A 23,109-nucleotide genomic window follows, 5' to 3' on the forward strand; every position below is an offset into this window, starting at 1 on the left:
CACCGTTCACTACGGCCGTTAAAATACGGGCACCGCTGTCCTAGGAAACCCTAGCTTAAGTAAAAAATAATTTCATTAGTCCTTATAAAAATTATAAAGCACATTCTTCCCAAGGATTTTCTTAATTTAAAACTTAAAGAACCCTCGAATAGATAACATCTATGCCTAAAAAATATGTATCTGTCCCACTGGACATAATTGATTTCTTTTCGCCAACCGATGCGGTATTTACAAGACGTATTGTCCAGTTTTGGTACTGTCCAGTAATCCATTACGTACGTACACGTATTACATACGTTAGTGTCAAATCTAAAATATTTTGCCGATAGTACAGGAAAAATTGAGGGTACCCTCCACACTGTGCATACCATACCTACATAGTAGCATAGCGATAGTGACGTAAGTGAGTTGTTTACTCGCTTCTAGTAATTAACGTAATACGGAAGTCACATGTTAAATGTTCCTAGATTAACTTCAGGTGTGATTTTTTTTATTACGCTAATGGGTTTTAAATTATTAATTTAATCAAAATATTGATTTATTTACACTGATAACGATGTATTTGGTTAGTGGAATCTATAATATAACTGATTCTGTATCCGGCGGATGAAAAACACTGCTCCATAGAACCAGAACCCTGGACAAATCGTCGGGACCGTAGAACAGCGACGCATGTGATTTTCTTCAACTTTACGTAAGTGCTGTCTAATTTTTTTTGGACACTTTTTGTCACAACCCACGTACTATCGAATATCGAACTTTTCAATATCAAATATAAAAGTAAGTAAATGAAGCATTTTTCGCACACCCGTCATTGTTCTGCGATCCCGACGGAATGCTTGCTACTCGATTGTTACTCTCTTTTAAAAATCTTTTAAAAGAAAATCGAATGGATTGGCGAAACACCTTTAAGGTCACACGCTATCAAAATTAAAAAAATATTTAAAAAAATAACTGAGAAAAGTCCGCCTCATAATCAAGTGGTTATCGCGTTTTCTGAAGGTCCTTCGATATCTAGCAGGGTGTAACTGTAATGTTGCATTGGTCCGGGGCTGGCACCTGAAGCGTAAGACGTATGACCCTACCGTCCATGTAACGAAATTGATATAGGTGCGCTAAAATTGTACTACCAACGCAGTGCCTAAGGCATCATTGGGCGCGGATAAGAAAATGATAATGATGTAGCACTGAGCTAAATTTGTCCATTCCGAAAACCGCCTCGTCTTTACATCTTTAAAATAATACATATTTTCAAATTTTATTTGGGAAAAAAACAACAGTTTTTACAGATAATGCATATAGAAAATAAGAGTACGTAGAAATAAAATCATTTACACCATTTTCTCTCTTTTATTACATACTCTATTACATTTTTCCATACTGTAGGTACTTTATTTATTTTCATTTTCTAATATTTTTAATTGCTGTTCCTCTTCGATAAAGAGACGAGCTCTTGTGCTTGGAGAGGGATTTACACTGACTTTATTACATTTTTGTTATATAAAATACTTATTTCGCTTGTACCTAAATTGACATAATAACGATCTACTGTATTGATATTATTCATTACTCTTTTATAGATCAAGTGGTTTTTTTGCTAGTATTTCTTTAATTACATACATAAATACAATGTAGCACTTCAGAAATAAACATAACATTGTAAATAAATCCCCTTTAACTAGTAAAAATGAGCATTTTCTTTTAATAATTTACATCATTAATTCGTTAATTATCGTTATGCATTTCCTGTATGTATTACACTGGCCTACTTGACGGTAAATTAAAATCTTCATAAAAAAATATCACATCAATGTAGTATTTCGCTCTCTTACAGTCAAGAATTAAAACTAAGATGTCATACTTGGAATTTTAATGTTTAAACCACTTCACTGCGGAGGCTGATGATGTTGTTCACCTTTTAAAATAAAAATAAATGTAATTTAAAAAAATACGGTGCATTTTTCGAAATAAGTATTAATATCACAGGCAAATTTCATAGTAAATAAACATTGTGCATACGAGTACCTAACCCAATAACAATTTTCTAAGCTTAGAAATAATATTTTCACGAATTGACCATTCGCGTAAATATGTTATTGAACATATAAGTTTCGTATTACTCGTACATCATTAATAAATAACATCAACTTTGAACAATTGTTTTCCTAAACCGGTCAGAATAATTATTTTACTAACCGATTTCAAAAAGACATATTAAAAATATTTTAAAAAAAAACGTTTCTTTTGTTTGCACTACAACAGGCAAGGAGGCCAAATTACAGTAGTGAATTAGTACAGAACACCCAGGCTTGAGAATAATAATCATATTTAATATTTGTGGCCTCAGAGTAATATTCAACCATATTAAAATATTTTTTTAATTCAAATTAATTTATTTAACCAAAATAAAATTAAAAATTACAAAATATTTGCGTCGTTATATTGGGACAAAATTTCAAAGCAGGAACTCTTCAGGAGCAATGAATGGTTCGACATTATTAACTAATATTAATTTTATTAATTAGTCTATATAAATTGTTTATGTTTTTTATGAATATTTTTGTTTTTCATTTTGTTTATTATAATTAGGTTAATTGGTTTAATTACGTTTTTTTTATTGTTCTTATTTTGTTAATTTTTTAAACTTTGTTAAATATATTTCATAACTTTGTTAAATATTATTATCGTAGGCATGTTTCACATTTTTGTAAAATGTTTCCCTCGGCACGGGACACCCCAGTGAGGGAACATTATTCTGTATAAAAAAAAGAATACAAACAATGTTAAAGTATAAATAAATAAATATAATATGTTCACATTTTTTTCCCTAAACATGTTCAATTACCGGTTACCGACGAAGATCGTGGTCAAGACGCTTGACTCACGCACGGAAGGTTCCGGGTTCGATTCCCGGTGAGAACACAAAAATTTAAAAAAAAATGATTTTTCTCAAGCCAGGTTGTTCTGTAATGTAATTCACCACTGTAATTGGGCCTCCTGGCCTGTTGTGGTGCAAAAAAATGAAATGAAAAAAAGATACTTTGAATTTTTATACAAATATACACACTTTCGTACATAAATATATATATTAGTTTATACCGTCTCAGTATATACCGATGAAGATAGCCGTTCATAATCGCGGCCTAGCTGCCTATACCGCTATAGAGTCACCCATACGTACAAAAATCGTTCTAGGATTATTAATCACCAAGTTAGCTATAGTTTACAGCAAAACAATGGGCCGTAGAGACTCAGGTAGAGAATCGCAAGCACAGCGACAAAACCGTCCGTTACACGTTTGTTGTTAAACCAAAAATTTGCAACTCTTGTTCTATGCAATAGAGCTAAATGGCATCTCTATGACTGTAGCGCGTTATTACTATGATGTGTCAACTGTCTTATCTAGCGTTTTCTTCATTAAGGAAATATTTTAGAATTATACAAAGTCATTTCTAATTTTTTCCCCTCCAACGAATAAATTAAATGTAAAATATCAAAGTGCTTATTGTTCATGCCCTTTTTATAACTTCAATTAATTAAGGAAAATGATTCATTTTTATTCCTGAAATCCGATGAGGATAAAATGGCTGTCAAATTATAATATTTATGTTGTTATTTGTTTCAGACCATAAAGGTTTTGTTCTTTTTTCCAACAGGTAAATCTGAAATTATTTATCGTCCACCACAATACCTAGTTCTTACTCGGAGTGAATAAAACTTCTTTATGTATTATCTAAAAAATGCATATTTCAAAATAACTGCATTTTTCAACATAGCACGGTCTTACAAGTTGTAAGGGTTTTAAACAACTCTTGTAAAATGATAATAATATAAATAAAATATAATTTATAAAATTGTTACACTGTGTTATTATTATCCAAAGCTATGCAACGTAATTATTTTACTTTTATAATAATAGTTCACTACGAAACGTGAATACTTCTAAAAAAAAAAATTATTGATAATTTAATTATATAATAATTAGTGTATTTTTGTTTCATATTATACGTAATTTTTTGTTCTATTTTGTATGTCTATTAAATGATTGTATCTGAGCATATTACTTAAATGATTGTGTATATAGTCATGATTGAACACGGATTTATCTAGAACTTGACAGGAAAATAATGAATTACTATGTCTTGCATTCTCACATCTCACAACACCTTCGATATTTACACTGGTTAAAAAGCCCACAGAATAAAGCACAAGCTTTACTGGACAGTATTAAAATCCCTTCCTGAAATGGCTTCAAGATACCTATCGGACCTACTTATTAGGAAAAATACATGTCAAAGCTTTGATTCAGGTAGACGGAAACTCATCGAAATCCGGCGCTGCCCAAACACTATGTTCGGAGACCGTGATTTTGCCGTTGCCGGCCCCTCTAGCTGGAACCAAACCGCCTTCACACTTGCAAATCATCCCAGCCATTTCAGATCTCAAATAAAATCTCACTTCTTTTATTTGCCATTTTAAATCAGAAAATATAATTTTACGTAAAAGCTTAGTTTGAAAGTAAGTTTACGTACAAGAATTTAAAGCGCCTTTGTGGCGATTTTTCACAAAAATAGCGCTATATGAATCAGCCAAATAGTATTATTATTATATTGTGGAATTTTGTATGTATGTAATAAATAAATAAATTGAACACAAGTTAGAAATTATTGCCCACTATACATTTTCCAATAAAAAAAAATCTGATTATCCTATGTACAATGCAATTACTTAATAATACTATCGGTACAATGCAGTGTTAGTATACCCCTTTCCCCGGGCTTAAAATCTAGGCGTTCCTAAGTCTTTGTCTCCAATTTAAACATAGCTGTAAGTATTATTATATTCCTTTCGTACCGAGTGCACGCTATGTGGCCAGTGGCTAGAGGCTAGTGGCTAGTGGCTAGTAGTTAGTGGTTAGTGGCTACGTCCGTTACGAACTCCGAACGCTAGCAGGATACGGATCTCAGCGTCGGCGTTTGCCGGTCGATCCCGAGTTCTGGAGATGGGCGGGTTGCATGCTGATTGTGGAGGGCGGATTGGCGCCTTGGCCATCGATCGCCGCCTTGACTCCCCCGTACACCCTTTGCGGGTGGCGGGTACTCGCTGTTCTCCCAACACATGCAACTTTATTATGCAATACACGAGTCTAGCATTTTCATAATATTTGATTCATGGTAGCGCAACGTGCTGCACCATCATTGATTGCTTCCTTTATAAAAGTTAAAATAATTTTGGACGATTTATTTAGCGCTATTTTAGCGTAGCTGCAGAACATGAAGTTTAAATTATATTTGTAAACGATTATTTATTAATTAAAAACTCTTCTTAGTCTATTTTTTGTGCAGTGTAAAAATGGGGAGGGGGGGGGTAGATTTCTAAACGTCCGTGAGCTCTGTAGCTGTAAGACGTGTTAGGATGTTTATTGTACAGCGTTCTTGAGGCGTATTTTTACAGAGATGGCGCTATATAAATTATCCTAAATAAATAAAAAAATATTGCTTATTTATTATTATTTATTTTTTTACGAATGTTTTAAGTCTTTTTAACAATGGTGAATACATTTCTTTATAATATGTGCAGGTTCAGTAGAACTCCAATTATCCCAATCCATTGGGACCGGACCTCATTCGTTTAATAAAAAAAAATCTATTTTAATTAATTTCAGTATGTACGTTGAAAATTAGAAAAAAAAACTATTTTTCAAAGAAAAATAACACTTTTACATGTCTATCGTAGTTACAAGTGTTGTACATTAGTACAGTATGTACGTAACATACTGTAAATGAAATTCATTGCTTGATAAACATCTCGGTCAAAGTAAGCTGTTTGACTGTTATCATCCATTTTCGGGCAGCCAAGTCGTTATTTTGCGAATTGCATCACGTTTAAGTCTTAATTTTTTTCTGATATTCTGAAACCGATTCGGATAGTCGGAGTTCGAATAATTGAACTTCTAGTGTACAATTGAAGTAAAGAAAATTCAAGCTAGGACAAAAATTAAATAATGATTACTACCTCAAGACAGAATCTGGTCTATCTTAAGTCATTGTTTAAATCTAGAAAGACTTAACATCAAAAGAGTCCAGATCTCGTCTCGAGTTTTCAATGCGACCTGTACCTACGCCCTTATTGTAAAGCCCCAATCGAAAATTATTTATACTATACTGAATGATGAAATCTAATTACATATCTATCTAGTATTCTGAATGTAAATATGTAGGTATATATTTTTTTGCCTTTCTGTTAACGTTATTTGCACTGGATTTTCTTTTCAGTTAGTATTGATAATTAATATATATTTAAATATAAGAATCCCCGTTTCTCGGTAAATGAGGATCTGGCCTTGAAAGGCAGTTCCCGGCGGAACGTGTAACGGGGTGTTCCACGGGTTCTGGAAAACCAGTTGAAGTAGTATTATTCTGTATAAATATAGTAAAATATATATTATACTCCTATCTGTGTTCCATGTACGTGTAATAGCGATTTAGGAACTTCGGGACATTTCTCCCATTTCCTATTTGTTACTTCATACGCTCATACATAATGTAACATTCGTTACGCGAAAGTAGTTTCTGACTTGGAATAGTTTCTATGGAACCATGTCTTCTTGCTCATACTGATCATCGTGGTTTCGGATGTGACAGGGTTTAAAGAACACCTGTATATTATATTGAGACGCCCGCGTTCCATGCGCCGAGAAGATGGACGCCGTATCATGTCCACATTGCGCTTCATAATGAATTTTAACAGTAATGCAGTTGCCGGATAGTAATGCACAGGTTGATCAAATTACATTGTTACGATGAATACACTATGATTATAGTGTTACGCTACTTTGGAAGCCGTTAACTGACAAACATTAGCGTAGTTATTTATTATTTCCACGTAATGATGACAGTAAAGAGGTCATGAGAAATACTTGTTCGCCGTTTTCTGTGATCGAAATTGTTTTCCCATTAAAATGTTATTATGCAATAACACGGATTGTGCTGTTTTCCACGATAACAGTGTTTAACGTTATTTTTCGTATGGGTATATCGGAAAATTGTTACCTACGAATCGGAACACGCGTTGAGTACCTATTTACGAACATATCCATAATTTTCTTTAAAGTGACGTATGACTCCCCCATCTCAGTATAAATACAATAATGTATTACTACTGTCATTATCGTATCATATGCTGAAAACGATTACATTGTTATTTATGTATTTACGATATTACATACACCATGTATTTAGTACCATAATCATAAAAGTATGATACATTAATGATAATAGGTATATATATTTATGTTTGTAAGTGAATATTCCTGATGGAAGTTCATTGTAATCTATTACATTCATAAAAGAGGAGTGATACTTTAATCCACAAATTTGGAATATCCAGTGACCAGTTTCATCGCTTTCGCGACATCTTCGAGACTGGTATCTGTATTAAGGAGTTCAATGTTTTTATACAAAACAGAGGTAAGGATAGAGAATTCAAAATTATATGAAAGTAAATTAAATAAAATTATTTTTATCTTAAGGATTATTATCAATTTGTTTCGGGTTAACTAATGAGTTGATATAATGCTATTTTAATGAGTTTTAGTATTTTATTTTTAGTGTCCTATCTTTTGTGAGTATGATTTTTAAACGTGAAAAGTGAATAATCACCCTCACGAAGGATGGGACACAAAAAATAAAATACTTGAACTCATTAAAATAGCATTATATCAACTCATTAGTTAACCCGAAATAAAATTGATAGTGATCCTTAAGATAAAAATGACTTTATTTAATTTACTTTCATATAATTTTGAATTCTCTATCCTTACCTCTGTTTTGTATAAATATATTGAACTCCTTAATAAAGTTACCAGTCTTAAAGATGTCGCGAAAGCGATGAAACCGGTCACTGGGCATTCCAAATTTTTGGATAAAAGTATCACTCGTCTTTTATTTATATAATAAAAAAAGTTACATATATATATATATATATATATATATATATATATATATATATATTATATATATATATATATATATATATATATATATATATATATGTATATTTTAATGGAGAGTAAGCAATAATAATACTATAAAATTGATATTTGAAGCACTTTGCTGTTATTCATTCTAATTAAAATTGACATGAAACCACTTTGTATTTATCCGCTTATTAAAATAATTGGTTAAATACAAAGTTGTTTAATTTTAATTGTAAAAATAATACTAGTCAAATAATTAAGTGAATCCGAAAATATGCCTAGGGAGTCCAGAACATTCCGAAATTACTGTACGGAATACCTAGGATTGAGAAAAAACACCTGTAATTATCGTGATCGCACCGAAAATCGCACCAGTGCAAAACATCATAGACATTGCATCGCAGGGGAATTGAATTTAAAAATAAAAAAAATATTATTATAAAACATATTTATCACTCGAAAAGTAATCTTTGTGCCCTCATTAAATGTTTTTTCTTACGGTTTTGCTTGATTGGTTTTTATAATATTATAAAGGATGTTGTCATTATTATTTCCCCAAAAATACAATAACAAATCTAATTCGTCCAACTCAAATAGTTAATATTATAATATAAAGTTCGAGATTAGCAATTAGCAAAAATTGACAAATCCGCTTTCCTTCCATACTTTTACTTTTATTTGCTTTTTATGTATCTTAATATTTTTATGTTTTTTCATTATGTATTTTTATTTATTACTCATATTTCTTACTTATAGTATAGAGTGAGTTTCTAGAAACCATATTTCAATTTTCATTTTTATTATATTTAAATATATATTCTTTTTCTATTGATTTCAATGAGAATATTATTTGGTTTATTTAATTATGTATGAATCTAAATTTGTATAATTTATATTTTAATACTCATATCTGATTATCTTTTTTACATTGTACTCATTGAAATTTTATTATTTATTAATTACACCTTGTTTTTCTGGATTCTTATTCTATTGCATCACATGTCATTATGATCAAATCAAATTAATTTTACTATGTATTTTTTTTTTGTTAATTATTATGGCTTTATTGATAATTATCATGGCCATAGTGTAATTTTGAATAAATAAATTAAGAGATTCCGTTGGCTTTAACGTGTAAACTTACAAATATATTAATTTCGTATTCAATTCGAGAGTACTGAATTTATTGATTGCCATTTGCTGGCGCTGGTTTTATAAAACCGGGTAACGTGAGTGCTGCACATTCTGGTAAACCTTAACGTTTTACCGTTGCACAAGAAATGTAGCTTCACTAGCAACTAATAATACATTGTCATGTAGCACAGTTACCCACACTCGACTTAAACATGCTTTCGAGAACCTCCAATAGAGAACTGCCGCTTTTAAATGGCTCGAAGACGTGTCCGTTTTGTATCAATGATAACTAAATTCATTCATCCGTTGTACGTACTTATTATACCATAATATTAATCTCATAAAGATGTAACGATAAAAAATTACTTCCCTAGAAACTACAAACCATCCTCATGTAACATAATTATTGTTTTGTTTCAGAATTGGGTACGTATCTTGCCGAACCATCCGTGGAAATATTTTCTTTTCGAGAAAAATGTTTTTACAAATAAACTATCTCGAGTAACACCACGCTTCCCCGTCCTCCGAGACCATCGAAAAAAAATATCTTTGGAATCGCTGAATCGCTTGAGGTATGTTACGTATTCACTCGCTATATTTTGTGTAATAAGTTCACCTCAAACTTTCAGATCACTAATAACATTGTAATAGTCTTTCGTTTATATTCGAATTTTATTTATTAATTAGTCATTTGAAACCTCCGAGTACGTTTTCAATCAAAGTTATACCAAATAATATTTTTAATCGCTTTAAACATGGAATAAAAATTGAAGTGATGTGGGGGTGGTATCTATATTTTGCGGTGAGATTCTACCATGTTGCAAATATACCTACAAATTTGAGATTGAAATAAATTTAAATACGCGAGAAATCTTTTTCATCCGGAAAATCATCTATAACGACCACAAAGAATGAAATTTGTCCGAAATAACCGTAATTCATTTTCAGGGATCTTTTCTCCGCATTGCTCATTTTATGGCCAACAGGGCGATGATTTACTTTTGTTTGTTATTTTCACGAGGCACAATCGAGCGTAAATTGTGTGTACCAATTTATTTCCCACCCTAATGACAAATCGCAGCATAAAGGCGCGGGCCTCATCGCCAGCGGTGCGGGAATGCCTACCATTATAATATTATATTTTGTCTGCAGAATTCTTACTATATCTCCTTGACAGTTTTATGACAAATAACTTATTTCGCGTTTAACATACGTACAATGCTCGTCGGTCGTTTTCACTGTAAAAAATAATGTAAAGCGAATTCTGACACGTGACGTTGCGTCTTACGCCTAAACTACGCCTCTATCTTCATTTAGCCTTAGTGCCTTTGATGCTGATTTGTATTGGGAGAACAATTTTCTAAATGCGTCTCATATTAGTCCTGCTCGACCGATAGCTTTCTACCGAACTAGCGAATTCGGAGTAGTCATGTTATGTTGCCGGGTGATAATATAGAGCAGGGGAGGCCAACTAGATCAGAGCCGAGGTGTTATCATTACCGCCCAGCGTCCGTGCGATCGACCGATCATCAATTCGCCGCCCGCACCATAGGGCACTGCACTGGAACACTGCAGCGTATCTAGATAATTTTTGTTTTGTAGAAGTTGAATATAAGTCATATCAGTCAGTCAGTCCAGAAACTATGATGGCATACTGCGGTATAAAATCAAATAAATTATATGGGCTCTGCCAGGATTCGAACGACGCTGGTTGTATTTCTCGCTCAGTACTGTATTTTTTAACTTTTCCTTACGTTTAACTAAAAAATCAACTTTGTTACGCGTGCAATATAATATAACTCATGATCATTATCTTTCCGCGTCCAGTCGTGCATAGGGTACTCCATCGAAAAAACAAATGTAGCGTTTTTCAAACTGTTAAATGAACTAGATAGCTAAAAATCTTAAAAGTCTTCTAGTTTTGGTAACCTTATTTTATTTCGACCGGTTGGCCACCCCCGATATAGAGGCTCGGTTGGCACCGTTACGTATTCCGACCAGAGAAAATTGGCCCTCGCGCTCCGGGCACCGAGAGCCGAGATCGTTACCAAGGGAACCGACTTGCGTTTGAGTTAGAACGTCTTTTACCCGCACAAACGGTTTCGCTAATGGCGTAAGTTTATATGTGCGTCAAGTACAGATTCTCACTTTCTTGTTTGAAGTTTAAGCTGCCTCACTGATAAGGATGGGAGTTTGGTGTTGGATATCCAGTGGGCTCATCGTTGCCAACTTTACCGATTTTTCGGTAGATGTACCGATTTTGGGAGCAATCTACCGATCAACCGAATTTCATAGTAATTCTACTGATTTTTAAACAATTGGAAATTATTATTAACAGCAGTCACGCCCTCCCCTCGCCGCTCACAACAGGTTTTGATAACGATACTGTTTCGAAAAAAAAAAGTTTTTGGAATAGCGCGGCAAAACCGTGACCACCGTCCTCCCCCCATCTAAATGAAAAATGTAAGACAGATTTTTTTCTTCCTTATATAATAGTTTTTGGTAACGTGGCTTGTCACAATAACAGTTTTATTTTATTATTATTATTGAAAATAAATTCTTGACTAAATGAGTATAAAATTACAAAATGGTTGATTTACAGTTTAATTATTTTTTTGTGAAACCGTTCTGGCTGATAACGAATGTACCGAAATCTACCGATTTATTTTTCTGAATCTACCGATTTTAGCTTGACGGAGGATGGCGGCGCTGTGGGCTAGTGGAACAGTATTCGCAGGATGTGTTCGTGTTCGCGTCGCTGGTCGAGCCTTACTTCGCCGCAGCGGGCGCACCCCCATCCGCCACCATATCTCAGCTTGTAGCCCTAGCCGTCTAGCGCACCTGATTTTTCCATTCTTGTGGCAATTTGTTACTGAAGACTTATTCTGTCTCAATTTCGTTTCGTTTCGTAAGTTCGTTCGTGCGTAATATATCCATCTCACTCTAACGCAATCAAAATCGTATTACGCTCTCGTTCTCTCTCCTACGATACGAATGATTTTACGAAACGAATTACTGAATAAGGCCACTGTACCGATCGCCTCTAGCGCCGCGCCGTATGTCAGTATCGTTTATTGCGGAATAACTCGTCAATTTTTCGGTGACAAGGTAAACCTCATTATGATTTCGAATAACCAGCACGAAATAGTACAAGCATACTGTGCTATCTATCCGTCACACTAAACACATTCGTCATTGGTTTAATTTTTCGATTGTTATTCGTTAACTGAATAATCTTTCATCTTTATTTTCTCATATATTAAGTCAAGTTATGAAAAAAATATCCGATTTCGTGAATACTGCTAATTATTGTACAAAATACCTCTTAATTTCAAGCATCGAATAATACTTATTATTTGTAACGTAATAAATACTGAAATTGAATTTTGCTTAAGTTTTGTACGGTGATATAATTATTCTATAGCTAATTTCATAAATGTATTTCAAAGAAGATTCTTATTCTGACATTTCTCTACGCAAGCGAAATGTATTAATTGCGATTTGTAAAGGTCGTGTACTTAGTAATGGATCTTCACAAATTGTTTTTATATCTAAATGTGTTTACTTTATTCGTGCAAATTACTGCCAAGTCTAATTTCATATTTCCACCATTTTGAGATGATAAAGGCTACCATTTTTAAATCATTGATATTATTGTCAAATGAGGCATTCCCAGTAATGATTCTACTTTGTTGAATGACGTAGTTTTCTCAGCACGGCCGCATTTTCCCGCTGTGTATTGGCGGTGGGGGGGGGGGGGGGGGGGAGAGTCTCCCTATATCCACCAACGCACTATCCGTAATGAGATTCCTCTCGCTATTGCATTATATTACTAACTTCACGGCTAATATCGTAAGAGAAAATTGCTTTTTCGCTTCCATCTAAAAATGAAGCTAATGCTCTATTTGTTTTATTTAGATATAAATAAGTCAGTAATACGGAAAATAACACAAGTGTGTACTTATTTAAGTGTAGTATCAAACATTTAAAAAATATTGTTTGTTCCTTTTTATTTGTCCTTATTTTGTAAAATACAATGAAATCTTGGCGTAATTCTTAATTAGTTTGATTTCAAGTCGTGTCATAGTAAAACAAACTCGCCATTCTTTTGAAGAAGAACATCGGTCCTATATAACGTTTATTATTATTAATATTTAAAGCATTAACTTTGTAGTCAAACATTTTACTAAATGTTATTAAATATTTGTATATAACCACTTACCGACTTTTCTATGTCTACCGGTTTCGAGACGTACCCGTCTCTTCGTCATTAATCACACATTTATTAATTTTCATTTTTATTTAAAAATGACGTCCATTTTTTTTTTATCCCTATTACAATTAAATTACCATTTTTTCAGATTTCTTTTCATTTTTGCAAAAAAAAATAGTATGGCACGGCCTTATTTTCGGGAAAAAATGTCGGTAGTCACCCCTCGTTAGATAACAAATGTTAGTTTTGTTATTTTGTACCGTAAACTAACATGCCCCTTTTCTGTGGAATTTCTGGTGTTTTACTAATTTCTTGTACGAATATTTTTTTTTCCTTACTAACCGGTAATATTCACCAAAATGTTGTTTACACGTAAACAACTTGACCAACCACTATATGGGTGGACCGCTATCGCCATCGTCATTAAAATTTGTCTTTTGAAAAAAAGTGTTTGGCCAAGAAACTATACAATCACGTTTAGTTTATCACTTTAGTTGAGTTTACGATATTATTTATATGTATAGAATTACAAATAAAAATTTTGATTCAGTACAACCTTGCAACTGAATTTTACCTTTAAAACACCATTGCTTCTATTTTGTTTAGCATTGACAATTTTATGTACCACATCATGTAGATATTTTATTATAGCTTGTATACATAAATATAATATAATTTTCACGATTTGAAAAAAATCTGATTAATATATGGATGTATTACAATTTTTTAAATTAATATTTGAGTTGTGGTTTGCACAAATATTTCAATTTTGGGACCATTTTCTGTATCTTGATTTCAATCGTTATGATGTTAATTTGTATTTTAGATTACCATGTGCGTTTCGACGATTGTATTTATTCACAAGACGAATAAGTTATGGCTTAGAGAAAGAGCTAGAGAGAGGAGGAACGGAAGGAGAAAGGAATAGAGAATGAATGGAGATCGTAGCGGCCTCACGCAGGCGGTGCGGCGGTGTGGCGGTGCGGCGGCGCGGCGGGTGGAGGCGGATTTCCCTTTCCATTGATGCCTCGCGAAGGGTTGCTCCGATCCAGCGTGACATTCGCAGCAGCGTTACCGTCGCACACCTACCCATGTGATCCATCTCACTTTTGGCCGATTTCACTTTTCGGCCGGTGCCGGTGATGTCAGCCCGGCGAGGGGGGCGGCGCGGCGCGAGGCGAGGGCGGCCCCGACGTCATCACCGTGACCCACTGACCCGGTTAGCGCGGGGCCGCGCGCAGGAAACCGGTCACCGATTTCACTCCGACACAGCCGTATCGCTATTCTCCGTCGGTTTTCCTCCGCGTGCCAGGGAAAATACTATCTAATCGAAAGCGAACACTTTCCTCCGGAGTTGTCGGAAAGTGCCTCTCCGAGAAAGCCGAGAAGTCTTAACTAGCTCGCAACTTCAGACACCTTATTTAAGACGACCGGATTATCATCTCATATAAAGTCTTCTGCGTGACATTATAGGAAATTTCCGATTCGTAATTGAATCGAACCGGAACTATGGAACAGGCATTACCCAAATAGGAACCGATGGATCCGCTCAAGTATTCCGCTATACCGCTCTGGGGTGGTATTTCAAACGCTCTTGCAGCCGTATTATCTCGTGTATTTACATACAAAATACACGAAAAAAACTGTTTTCTGTAATTTTTCATATTTGATTTTTCAAATATACAGGTGTTCTTTAAACCCTGTCACATCCGAAACCACGATGATCAGTATGGGCAAAAAAACGTATAAGCATATTTGAAAAAATATTTAGAACAAAGATTTTTTTAAAATAAAATATTTAAAAAAACAAATTTTGGCTTACTGCTGCAGGGGAGAACTGAGGGGAGGGCGGCGCAGTATCAGACTCCCCCTCCCCCCTCCTCGTTTCACCCCTGCAGAAGTAAGCAACCATTTGCTTTTTTTGATTTTTAAAATATTTTTTTTTATTCGTTCTAACAAAATACTTTAAAATGCCAATATGTCTTCTTGCTCATACTGATCATCGTGGTTTCGGATGTGACAGGGTTAAATGAACACCCTGTATAAATAAAATATAATATCTCCGGACCTGTAAATGAATTTTGGTTAATATTGAGTCTTTCATTAGTTTTAAGCGGCAAAACGTAAGTTCATCATTGGAATATGCTCCGTTTGTCAAACAGTACGAAGCCTTCGGAGAATGGCACTCTCGAGCGCCGCCGTGGCAGGCGGCAGCCGGCACGCAGCACGCGACGCTCGGCGCGCGGCGGCGCGCTAATGTTGTATAACAGCTCGGTGTGAGGTATGAGCTCGCAGAGTGCGCGCATATTGCGTCAACCGGTATAAATTTTCGTAACCGAAATTTAATGTTCCGCAGAGTAACGTAGACGGCCACTTTCTCGCGGGCCCGGCTCTGGCGACGATGAAACTACCGAACGTTCTCCATACCCAGACTTCGAGACCGAGAGCACGAACCCCACGCTACCCGTGTGGGTTGCAGGTTGCAGTGCCGCGATGTGCATTGCGTAGTTACGGCGGAGTGTCGCTGAATCACGGACAGTTTTAGCGAGGAGTATTGAGGTCGAGCGACTGGAAGGATGTCGGGAATTCAATAGGAAGTGCTCGGAGGTGGAAAAGCTCGAAGGTTCTGCGCTTCGGAATTCCGAACTTCTAGCCATCACCACAAAACTCTTTAAATTCACATTATTGTGACTCAACGTAAAGAAGTAATTAATTATTGATTGATGTGAATAATCGTTACATAATTGTTTATACGCAATCGAAACAATACTTACGTAAAATCTATGTTACAAAGTAATGCATAAAATCAAATAACATATCTTCGTGGCAGTAGGGGTAGGCAAAGAGAATGGACTGCCACACACCTCTATTCTTACATATATTCCTAGCTTCTTCCACATTCACACATCTTGTCATATATGCCCTTCGGTTCTGTCTGCTTTTGACATGACCAGACTTAAGATTTTGGTTTATCTGATCATCCCACGTCTTTCTCGGTCGTCCTCGTCTCACGTTTCCGTTCATTTTCGCCATATACACTTGTTTTACCATTCTTTCGTCGTCCATTCGTTCTGCATGACCATACCACCTCAGAGACCCCTTCTTAATCTTATTAATTATACTTGACTCAGATTTACACTCTCGCCTGATTTCAACATGTATTTTACTTTATTTATTTTATTTGTATTTAGCTTGTAAATTGTTAGTATTACATAAATGAAATAACACCTTTAATAGTCAACATAAATATACCTCACTTTCGCTCAGAGAAATGTCTCTTTTGTGGCCTTAAGAGTGTTCGATGTCCCGGAACATTTATTTTTTAAGTAAAAATAAATATTTGCGTTCTTATAAATCACTTAAATATTTCATTTTGAAGGCCATTTTCAACAAGCTGTAAATAACTCTCTATTAGAAATGGGAATCGTGTTGGGATAGAGTGGGATTCGAACTACGTACTTTTGATCCGTGAGTCCGAGACACTAGCCACGGAACCACAACCCGATTCATATTAACTTCTCCAAAACGAACGCCATTTTCAGGAGAAGTGTATAATTTTGGATTTTCGAGGAGACTTCTGCGAGATATTGCATATATTTATATACTATTAAGCGTGCTGTTCAGACGTTTATTAAAATTTATGTAGGTATATGTAATAATTTGTATGTTTAGTATTCTTTAATAATATGCATGCTTCCGCTTTCCATTATGTTGTATCCGAACTCAACACAGGGCTCTTGGCCTCATGGAGTTAGGAATACACTTTTTTTGGTTCCTTTGAATGAATAAAATAAAAATAAATTTCTATAATTCTACTTTATGCTCTCTTGAAATAGGGCATTTCTTTCCCTAATATTTTACATGTCTTTTTTCGTTGTCGTTATCATAGCATTTTTAAAAAAAAAATATTTTCTTTTATTCAGGAAACATACAGTACAGTTACAAAGTTTAATATTTTACACAATTGGATTTAATTCTAATGGACCAGTGAAGTTTCCATATTAAAAAGCAATTAAATCTAATGTTAATTATGAAAGTATAAAAAAGAGAAGGAAAAAGAAAACATAAATGAAAGTTGTTTAAAAATTTAAATTTAAGTGAAAAAAATAAATATTTTAAGGTTTGTAGTTTGTAGTGAGTATTTACAAATGGAAATAATATTAAAAATGAAGAAAACTTGTAAGAGTAATTAAGAATTAAGAATGGAAATAAAGAATGAAAAACATACTCAGATGTAAAAATAAAATAAAATAGTAATAACATTTTTTTTTTTAAAAAAGGAAAAACATAAACACATATTTATTTTAAGGGATTCAAAGAAACGATGAGAAGAATCTTTAAGTGAAATATAAGACAGTAAATTTAAATTTAAATTTAGGTCAATTTTAAAAACATCTTCAAAATTAATGACACATTAATGACACATTTTTTTTTTTTTTTCATTTTTTTTTAATGACACATTTTTTTTTTTAATGACATTAAAAAAAACATTTTGTTTCATAAAGGTAAAAATCGATAAACAAACCGATTTCTAAAATATCTTGTTTATAAACCTCGCTGTAGCTTTCTTTCAGTTTCGACTGAATAAATTATTTTTTTACTGTTTTTTGTGCTGTTATTAAAAATAATTACAGTATAGTATACGTAATTAATATTCGAAGCTCTAAATAGCAATTAAAAAGTGCATCGCTTGAATGGAAACCATAAAATGAAAAGTTTTTTAATAAGAACTTGTAGCGAAAAAATATTTGTCCAGGAGAACAGAACGGATATAAACTTTTTAATTAACAGCACTCTGTCCTAGACAGATACAGGTGACAAGTTACCCACTTACTAAGTACTGGCAGGTATATTATTTTGCTATATATATCCAGGTGGATTAATCCACCAAGGTGATTGAATAAGTGACGAAGCAAGAACTAAGCACCCCGACAAATTGTGCACTTTCGTTCTGCATAAAGGAAAGTTGCACATCAGCGATAAAATGAACCATTTTAACAGCATTTTTAACCTCATATATATTTTCAAGTAACCGACGAAGATACTTTGAATCTTCATACATATAGATGGAGAATATCGTTTTGTGATCAAAGTAATTGACAATATTGTGCCCGCTAAAAAAAATAATGTTTAAGTAAATTGCGTGAATTTCAGAAATAGGAAGATGGAAAAAAAACTAGGAAACATAATGCGTCTGAATTTAATAAAATATAATATAGTAACTGAAGTTATTTTTGTAAATATTGAATTTAATATAAGTAATAACCAGTTGTTTTAGTGTTTTTTACAACTATCTAAATAAAAATATTACATTACATACAAATATACACATTTTCGTATATAAATATCGATGTTACTTTATACTATCTCAATGGCTAAGACCTAGATATTAGGCTTTCTGCTGTCTGAAATATTCACATTTACATTTGTTTATTTTATGTAAATGCGTATATTATAAATATTTACTTGGATATATACTATGTATTTTATATTGTAGAATTAATTTTTACAATAGTTTAATTTCAATGTTGATCTTTTATATTGTTAATTTTATTTAAATTCATCTTTTTATTTTTATTTAAGTGTGACTATTATTACTATAATTATTGTTATACTAATAAAAAACTTATTATTACGAGACTGTTTTAATTTATTAATATTCTAGTGAAATTCTATTCGATTGTATAAGTTACATCTATTTTGAATTAAATTTTATTAAAAATAATCTCATGTAAATTTTAATAAACTACCTTAAATATTTGAAAAACCATCGAGGAGTTTCCCTCTCCCTAAGGAAAATCCAGTCCTAAAACTCTTTTGAAAAAATATAATAAAAATAGTTTACAACGAAAGTAAATAATATAATTGAGTGGAATTTTCCTATCTAGCTCACTCTGTAAATGTTTTAGACTGAATAGGAAAAATATGTCTCGTTGCAGTTATTTACACATATTAGTACACGTACACTTTGGCGAGTATGGCGTTTTAGCTGATTCAATTACGTAAGTAAGAAGAAGTAGTAAGTTTAATCCTGAAAGAAAATCAAGGTTCTATTCAATTATAAGTAATATAACGTAATATATTTTTATTGTTTTACTATGTAATTTTCTTTTCATCATCTCCATGAAAATTAACTCAAATGTTAATTTAAGAAATATAAAAAATATTGTTAAGGTTTTTTTAGTTTTCTTGTAAAGGTGGGAATAATTCCGCTTTTATTCGACTAGTTTGTTTATACAGTGGACGTTTAGTTAATACAACTTTTTGAATCCATGTTAATTGTGAATACGGATTTACGTTACGCAATATGTCGCTCGCACTCGTCATGCAAATTAGTCGATTTCCAAATATATTCCGCGCAATGTGAAATTCTTCGTTTTACCTCGATTATGTATCCAAACAGCCATTTCATTAACACAATATTACAAGCAGTCCTTTACCGTCATTTACGGCCGAGGCGAACTGGTCTCTCTTCTAAAATCGCGAGTCGCAGGGCGCCCACTATATCCCGCTATGCCGCCCGATCGTGCGGGTCTAGGGTCAGTCTAGCAATAGGATCCGCGTTGCGCGTGATGGGCCGCGCCACTCGCTGCTCTCGGACGATGCGCCGCGCCGGAGCGGTGCAGCGGGATGCACGGCACAGTGCGCGGTTCGCGTCGTGCGTGCGCGAGGCGTGTAGCGGGAAGCGTTCGCAGCGCACGTCACTGTCGGAGCGCTGAATAGATAAGGCAAGTGTGTCAAGACTGCGCGCGGGGCCACCGGGCGCGCGGGAGGGGCGAGGAGCGGCGGCGGGCGGGCGCTGGCGGAGGGGCCCCTCCGCCGCGGTAGCTTATTGTGCGCCGAATCTTTTCGCGTCGCGGTCGCGTCCACGTTTCGCTCCGATAAAAATAAACGTCCTAGTGTAACAGTTTCAATTCCGCGATCCAAATACTGCATATTCGCCGGCGTTGAACTCCGCTAGGAGGAAGGAATACGTTTAGTACGACCGACCAAATAAATAGTCGTTCAGTTCGACGGTGATCGAGTCGTTGTGAAGTGACGAGTCTAGTGGTGCCGCAGCCGCGGTCGCGGGTTCGCGGCTCACGGTGGCGAGTGAGACGAGTGCGGCGAGTAGCCATGACCGGTGCCGCACCGCCCGGGAGTGAAGTGTGTCCATCGCGAGTTTACTGCCGCTTCCACGTGGTGCAGACTTAGTGCAGCCGGCGGTCGCGCTGGTGCCGGAGCCGGAGCCGGGTACCCGTCCCTGCCCCATGCTGCCGGTGCTGCAGGGCGAGGTGGCGCCCCCGCCCCCGCAGGCCGGCGCCCCCGCCCTGGCCGCGCTGCTCTGCTCGGCCGAGGTCGGCGGAGACCCCTACCTGCCCGGCTACTTCTCCCCCTTCTCGTCCATGGTGCCCTCCTCGGATAACTCGCACCAGGACGACGACTCCAGGTCACTTATATTTCCATTACTAACCGGCTGCGGCTGCGGCTCCGGATTTAAAAACGACTATTGCTAACTTATATCGCCGTGTTACTGTTGTTGTTTTCGATACATTATAATGGCATAATAATATACCTACTGTATCTAGAGCGGGAGCATTATACATGCCTACTCGATTTTTAAATAATAATAATATTTAAGTGAAAAATCAAATGATGTATCCTGTTTCATATATATTAGAAAGAATTTATTAACCAATAAAAAAAATACATCGACGTCTTTCTGCGTCATTGAAAGATCTTGGGGCCACGTAAATTTCCCGCGTAAATAGCACAACCAATATTGTCGGTAAACTCACCTGTAGACAATTTCCGAGAATATAGGTTACGGGTGTTTTATGTTGATGGGATGTTCCTTAGCGAAGTAGATTTATGTTCCGCCGCTTCTCTCGTCTCTAGTTCTGTAGTGCTGCAGTGCTGCAGTGCTGCAGTGCTGCAGTCGGTATTCGGTATGCGATATGCAGCCTCTTTACCGAGCCTGAGTAAATACTAGTGCGGCCCATCAGCGAGTCGAGGCGTTATACCAGTTTTGAAATGTGGAAAAAATGGTTCTTTTTTGCAACTACGTCACAATACATAAACAGAGCGGCGTTGCCACTTTTGATATAAAACAAACCAAGGTCACGTGGATCACGTGAAGGAGCGGGTATCTGTCGGCTATTGGTCGGCTTAGCGCGCAGCGGACTAACCGAATTCATCTTACCTGAGAGCGTTCTGGGAAGTAGCGACCACTACTGGACATAGGGAAGTGTACCTACTATATACGATCTATTTTGCATGCATTCAATTTGCGTCACTTAACGAGAGTACCTAAGTTTTACGTATTATCAACTATTGGAATTAAAATATTCACAGCACCAGCCGCTGCAGCTTGCTAAATATTACAAATTCCTCCGTGTTCTATTAGACCCGCAGATTGAGATCGCTGTTCTATCCGACGATTATTTCCTTCGCCGTCTCTTCTACCTTCTACCTGAAAGCGACATGTGCTGGCAAAAGGTTCTGCCCCTTTTTTGTACGTCTAGTTTAAATTTTGGCCATGTGTTACGTCTTGACTATTTCAAGGTTAATGCATCTTGTACTGAAAAATCACCGCGCCTTTTTTCATTGTGTAAAAAAACAATTCCGACAAACGGTATTTTCTGATGTTTTCGTTTGACAAATATTTAAAAAAAGCGATCGAAAACTACCACTAAAACAACTATTAAAAGTAAACTCGATGTACATTACAATAATATGATACTATACAGGTGGCCGGAGAAGGTGAAATGTAGGTTGTAGGTGCCTTATACTGAGGGGTATCCAAATCACCCCTATGTATGTTCCGCGATTTTGAGTAGTTTTCGAGTTAAAATCGTTTTAATGGGTTTTTGAAAGTTTTCTACCGGATCGGTTTTAAATAAAAAAATAACACAAAAAAGAGACTTCTTCCTACCAAAGCTATTATGTTATTATTTGTTAGTTTACATACTTTCTATCATAATTAGCCTAAGGAATGATATAAAATTCAATAATTTATTTTTTTAATCAAATTACATCTTAGGAATTTTCCACCTCAGTATCTTTGAAGGCTGATTTCAGCAAGTAATAGCCTAGTAAGTACCACTTTTTGAATTATTATGAAAGCCCAGTTTTTAAAGTTACCCTAAAACTAAAGAATTGCCTTTTTAGATTATTAAAATTCAAGTCTGACTCGTTCAATCAAACGTAAATTCTCCGTTTTAGTTCATACGTCATAACTTTTGTAGCTTCCATTAATGTTACGAAGCTGATTATTGTATGCGTGAAAGTACAATAAAAAATAATGAGTTACAAAAAAACCCTAAAAAACCTTCCACATATTAAAATAAATAATAAAATAAAACCGATCCGGTCGAAAATTTTCGAACACCTATTAAAAAAATCATAACTCGAAAACTACGCAAAATCGAGGAACAAACATGGGGTGATTTGGATACCCTTCAATATAAGGCACCCATATTTTACCCTTGGACGTCACTTCTCCGGCCATCTGTATAATAAATTAATAGCGGTCTCCGTGGTGTAATAACTAAGACGCGCGAGGAAACAAAAATTGTATGTGATTTTCTCGAGCGGGTCTCTTGGGCCGCTGCGGTAAATAAACACAACTGGCAAGATTAATATATATTTTGTATGAGAACAAAACATTTTCGACGTAGCATATGGAAGTCTAGGCATTTACGGGGCTTCCGAATTGTCACTGGCTGGTTTAGGTGATCACTTTACGCATGGTGTACTTTAATATGTTAATTGCCCATTTAAAATGTTACAATTAACAAACAAT

General features: G+C 35.0%; 1 protein-coding gene across 7 annotated transcripts in view; it reads left to right on the plus strand.

Moving 5' to 3' along the window:
- The window catches only part of tai (basic helix-loop-helix family member taiman), a 226,799-nt gene that overhangs the window by 86,011 nt on the left and 117,679 nt on the right, over nucleotides 1-23,109 (plus strand). For 6 of the 7 annotated variants that reach the window (XM_088228034.1, XM_088228037.1, XM_088228038.1 and 3 more), the window contains exon 1: nucleotides 20,154-20,754. The exons of the other annotated variant lie outside the window; for it this stretch is intronic. In XM_088228034.1, the coding sequence (XP_088084160.1) occupies nucleotides 20,576-20,754 (179 nt within the window). In that variant the 5' untranslated portion in view covers nucleotides 20,154-20,575. Of the gene's footprint in view, nucleotides 1-20,153; nucleotides 20,755-23,109 lie in introns of those variants that run through there. 7 annotated transcript variants of the gene reach the window in all.

This window comes from Micrasema longulum, unplaced genomic scaffold (genome assembly GCF_059751315.1).
Source record: "Micrasema longulum isolate JH-2025_06_02 unplaced genomic scaffold, ASM5975131v1 h1tg000558l, whole genome shotgun sequence".
Taxonomy (NCBI): Eukaryota; Metazoa; Arthropoda; class Insecta; order Trichoptera; family Brachycentridae; genus Micrasema; species Micrasema longulum.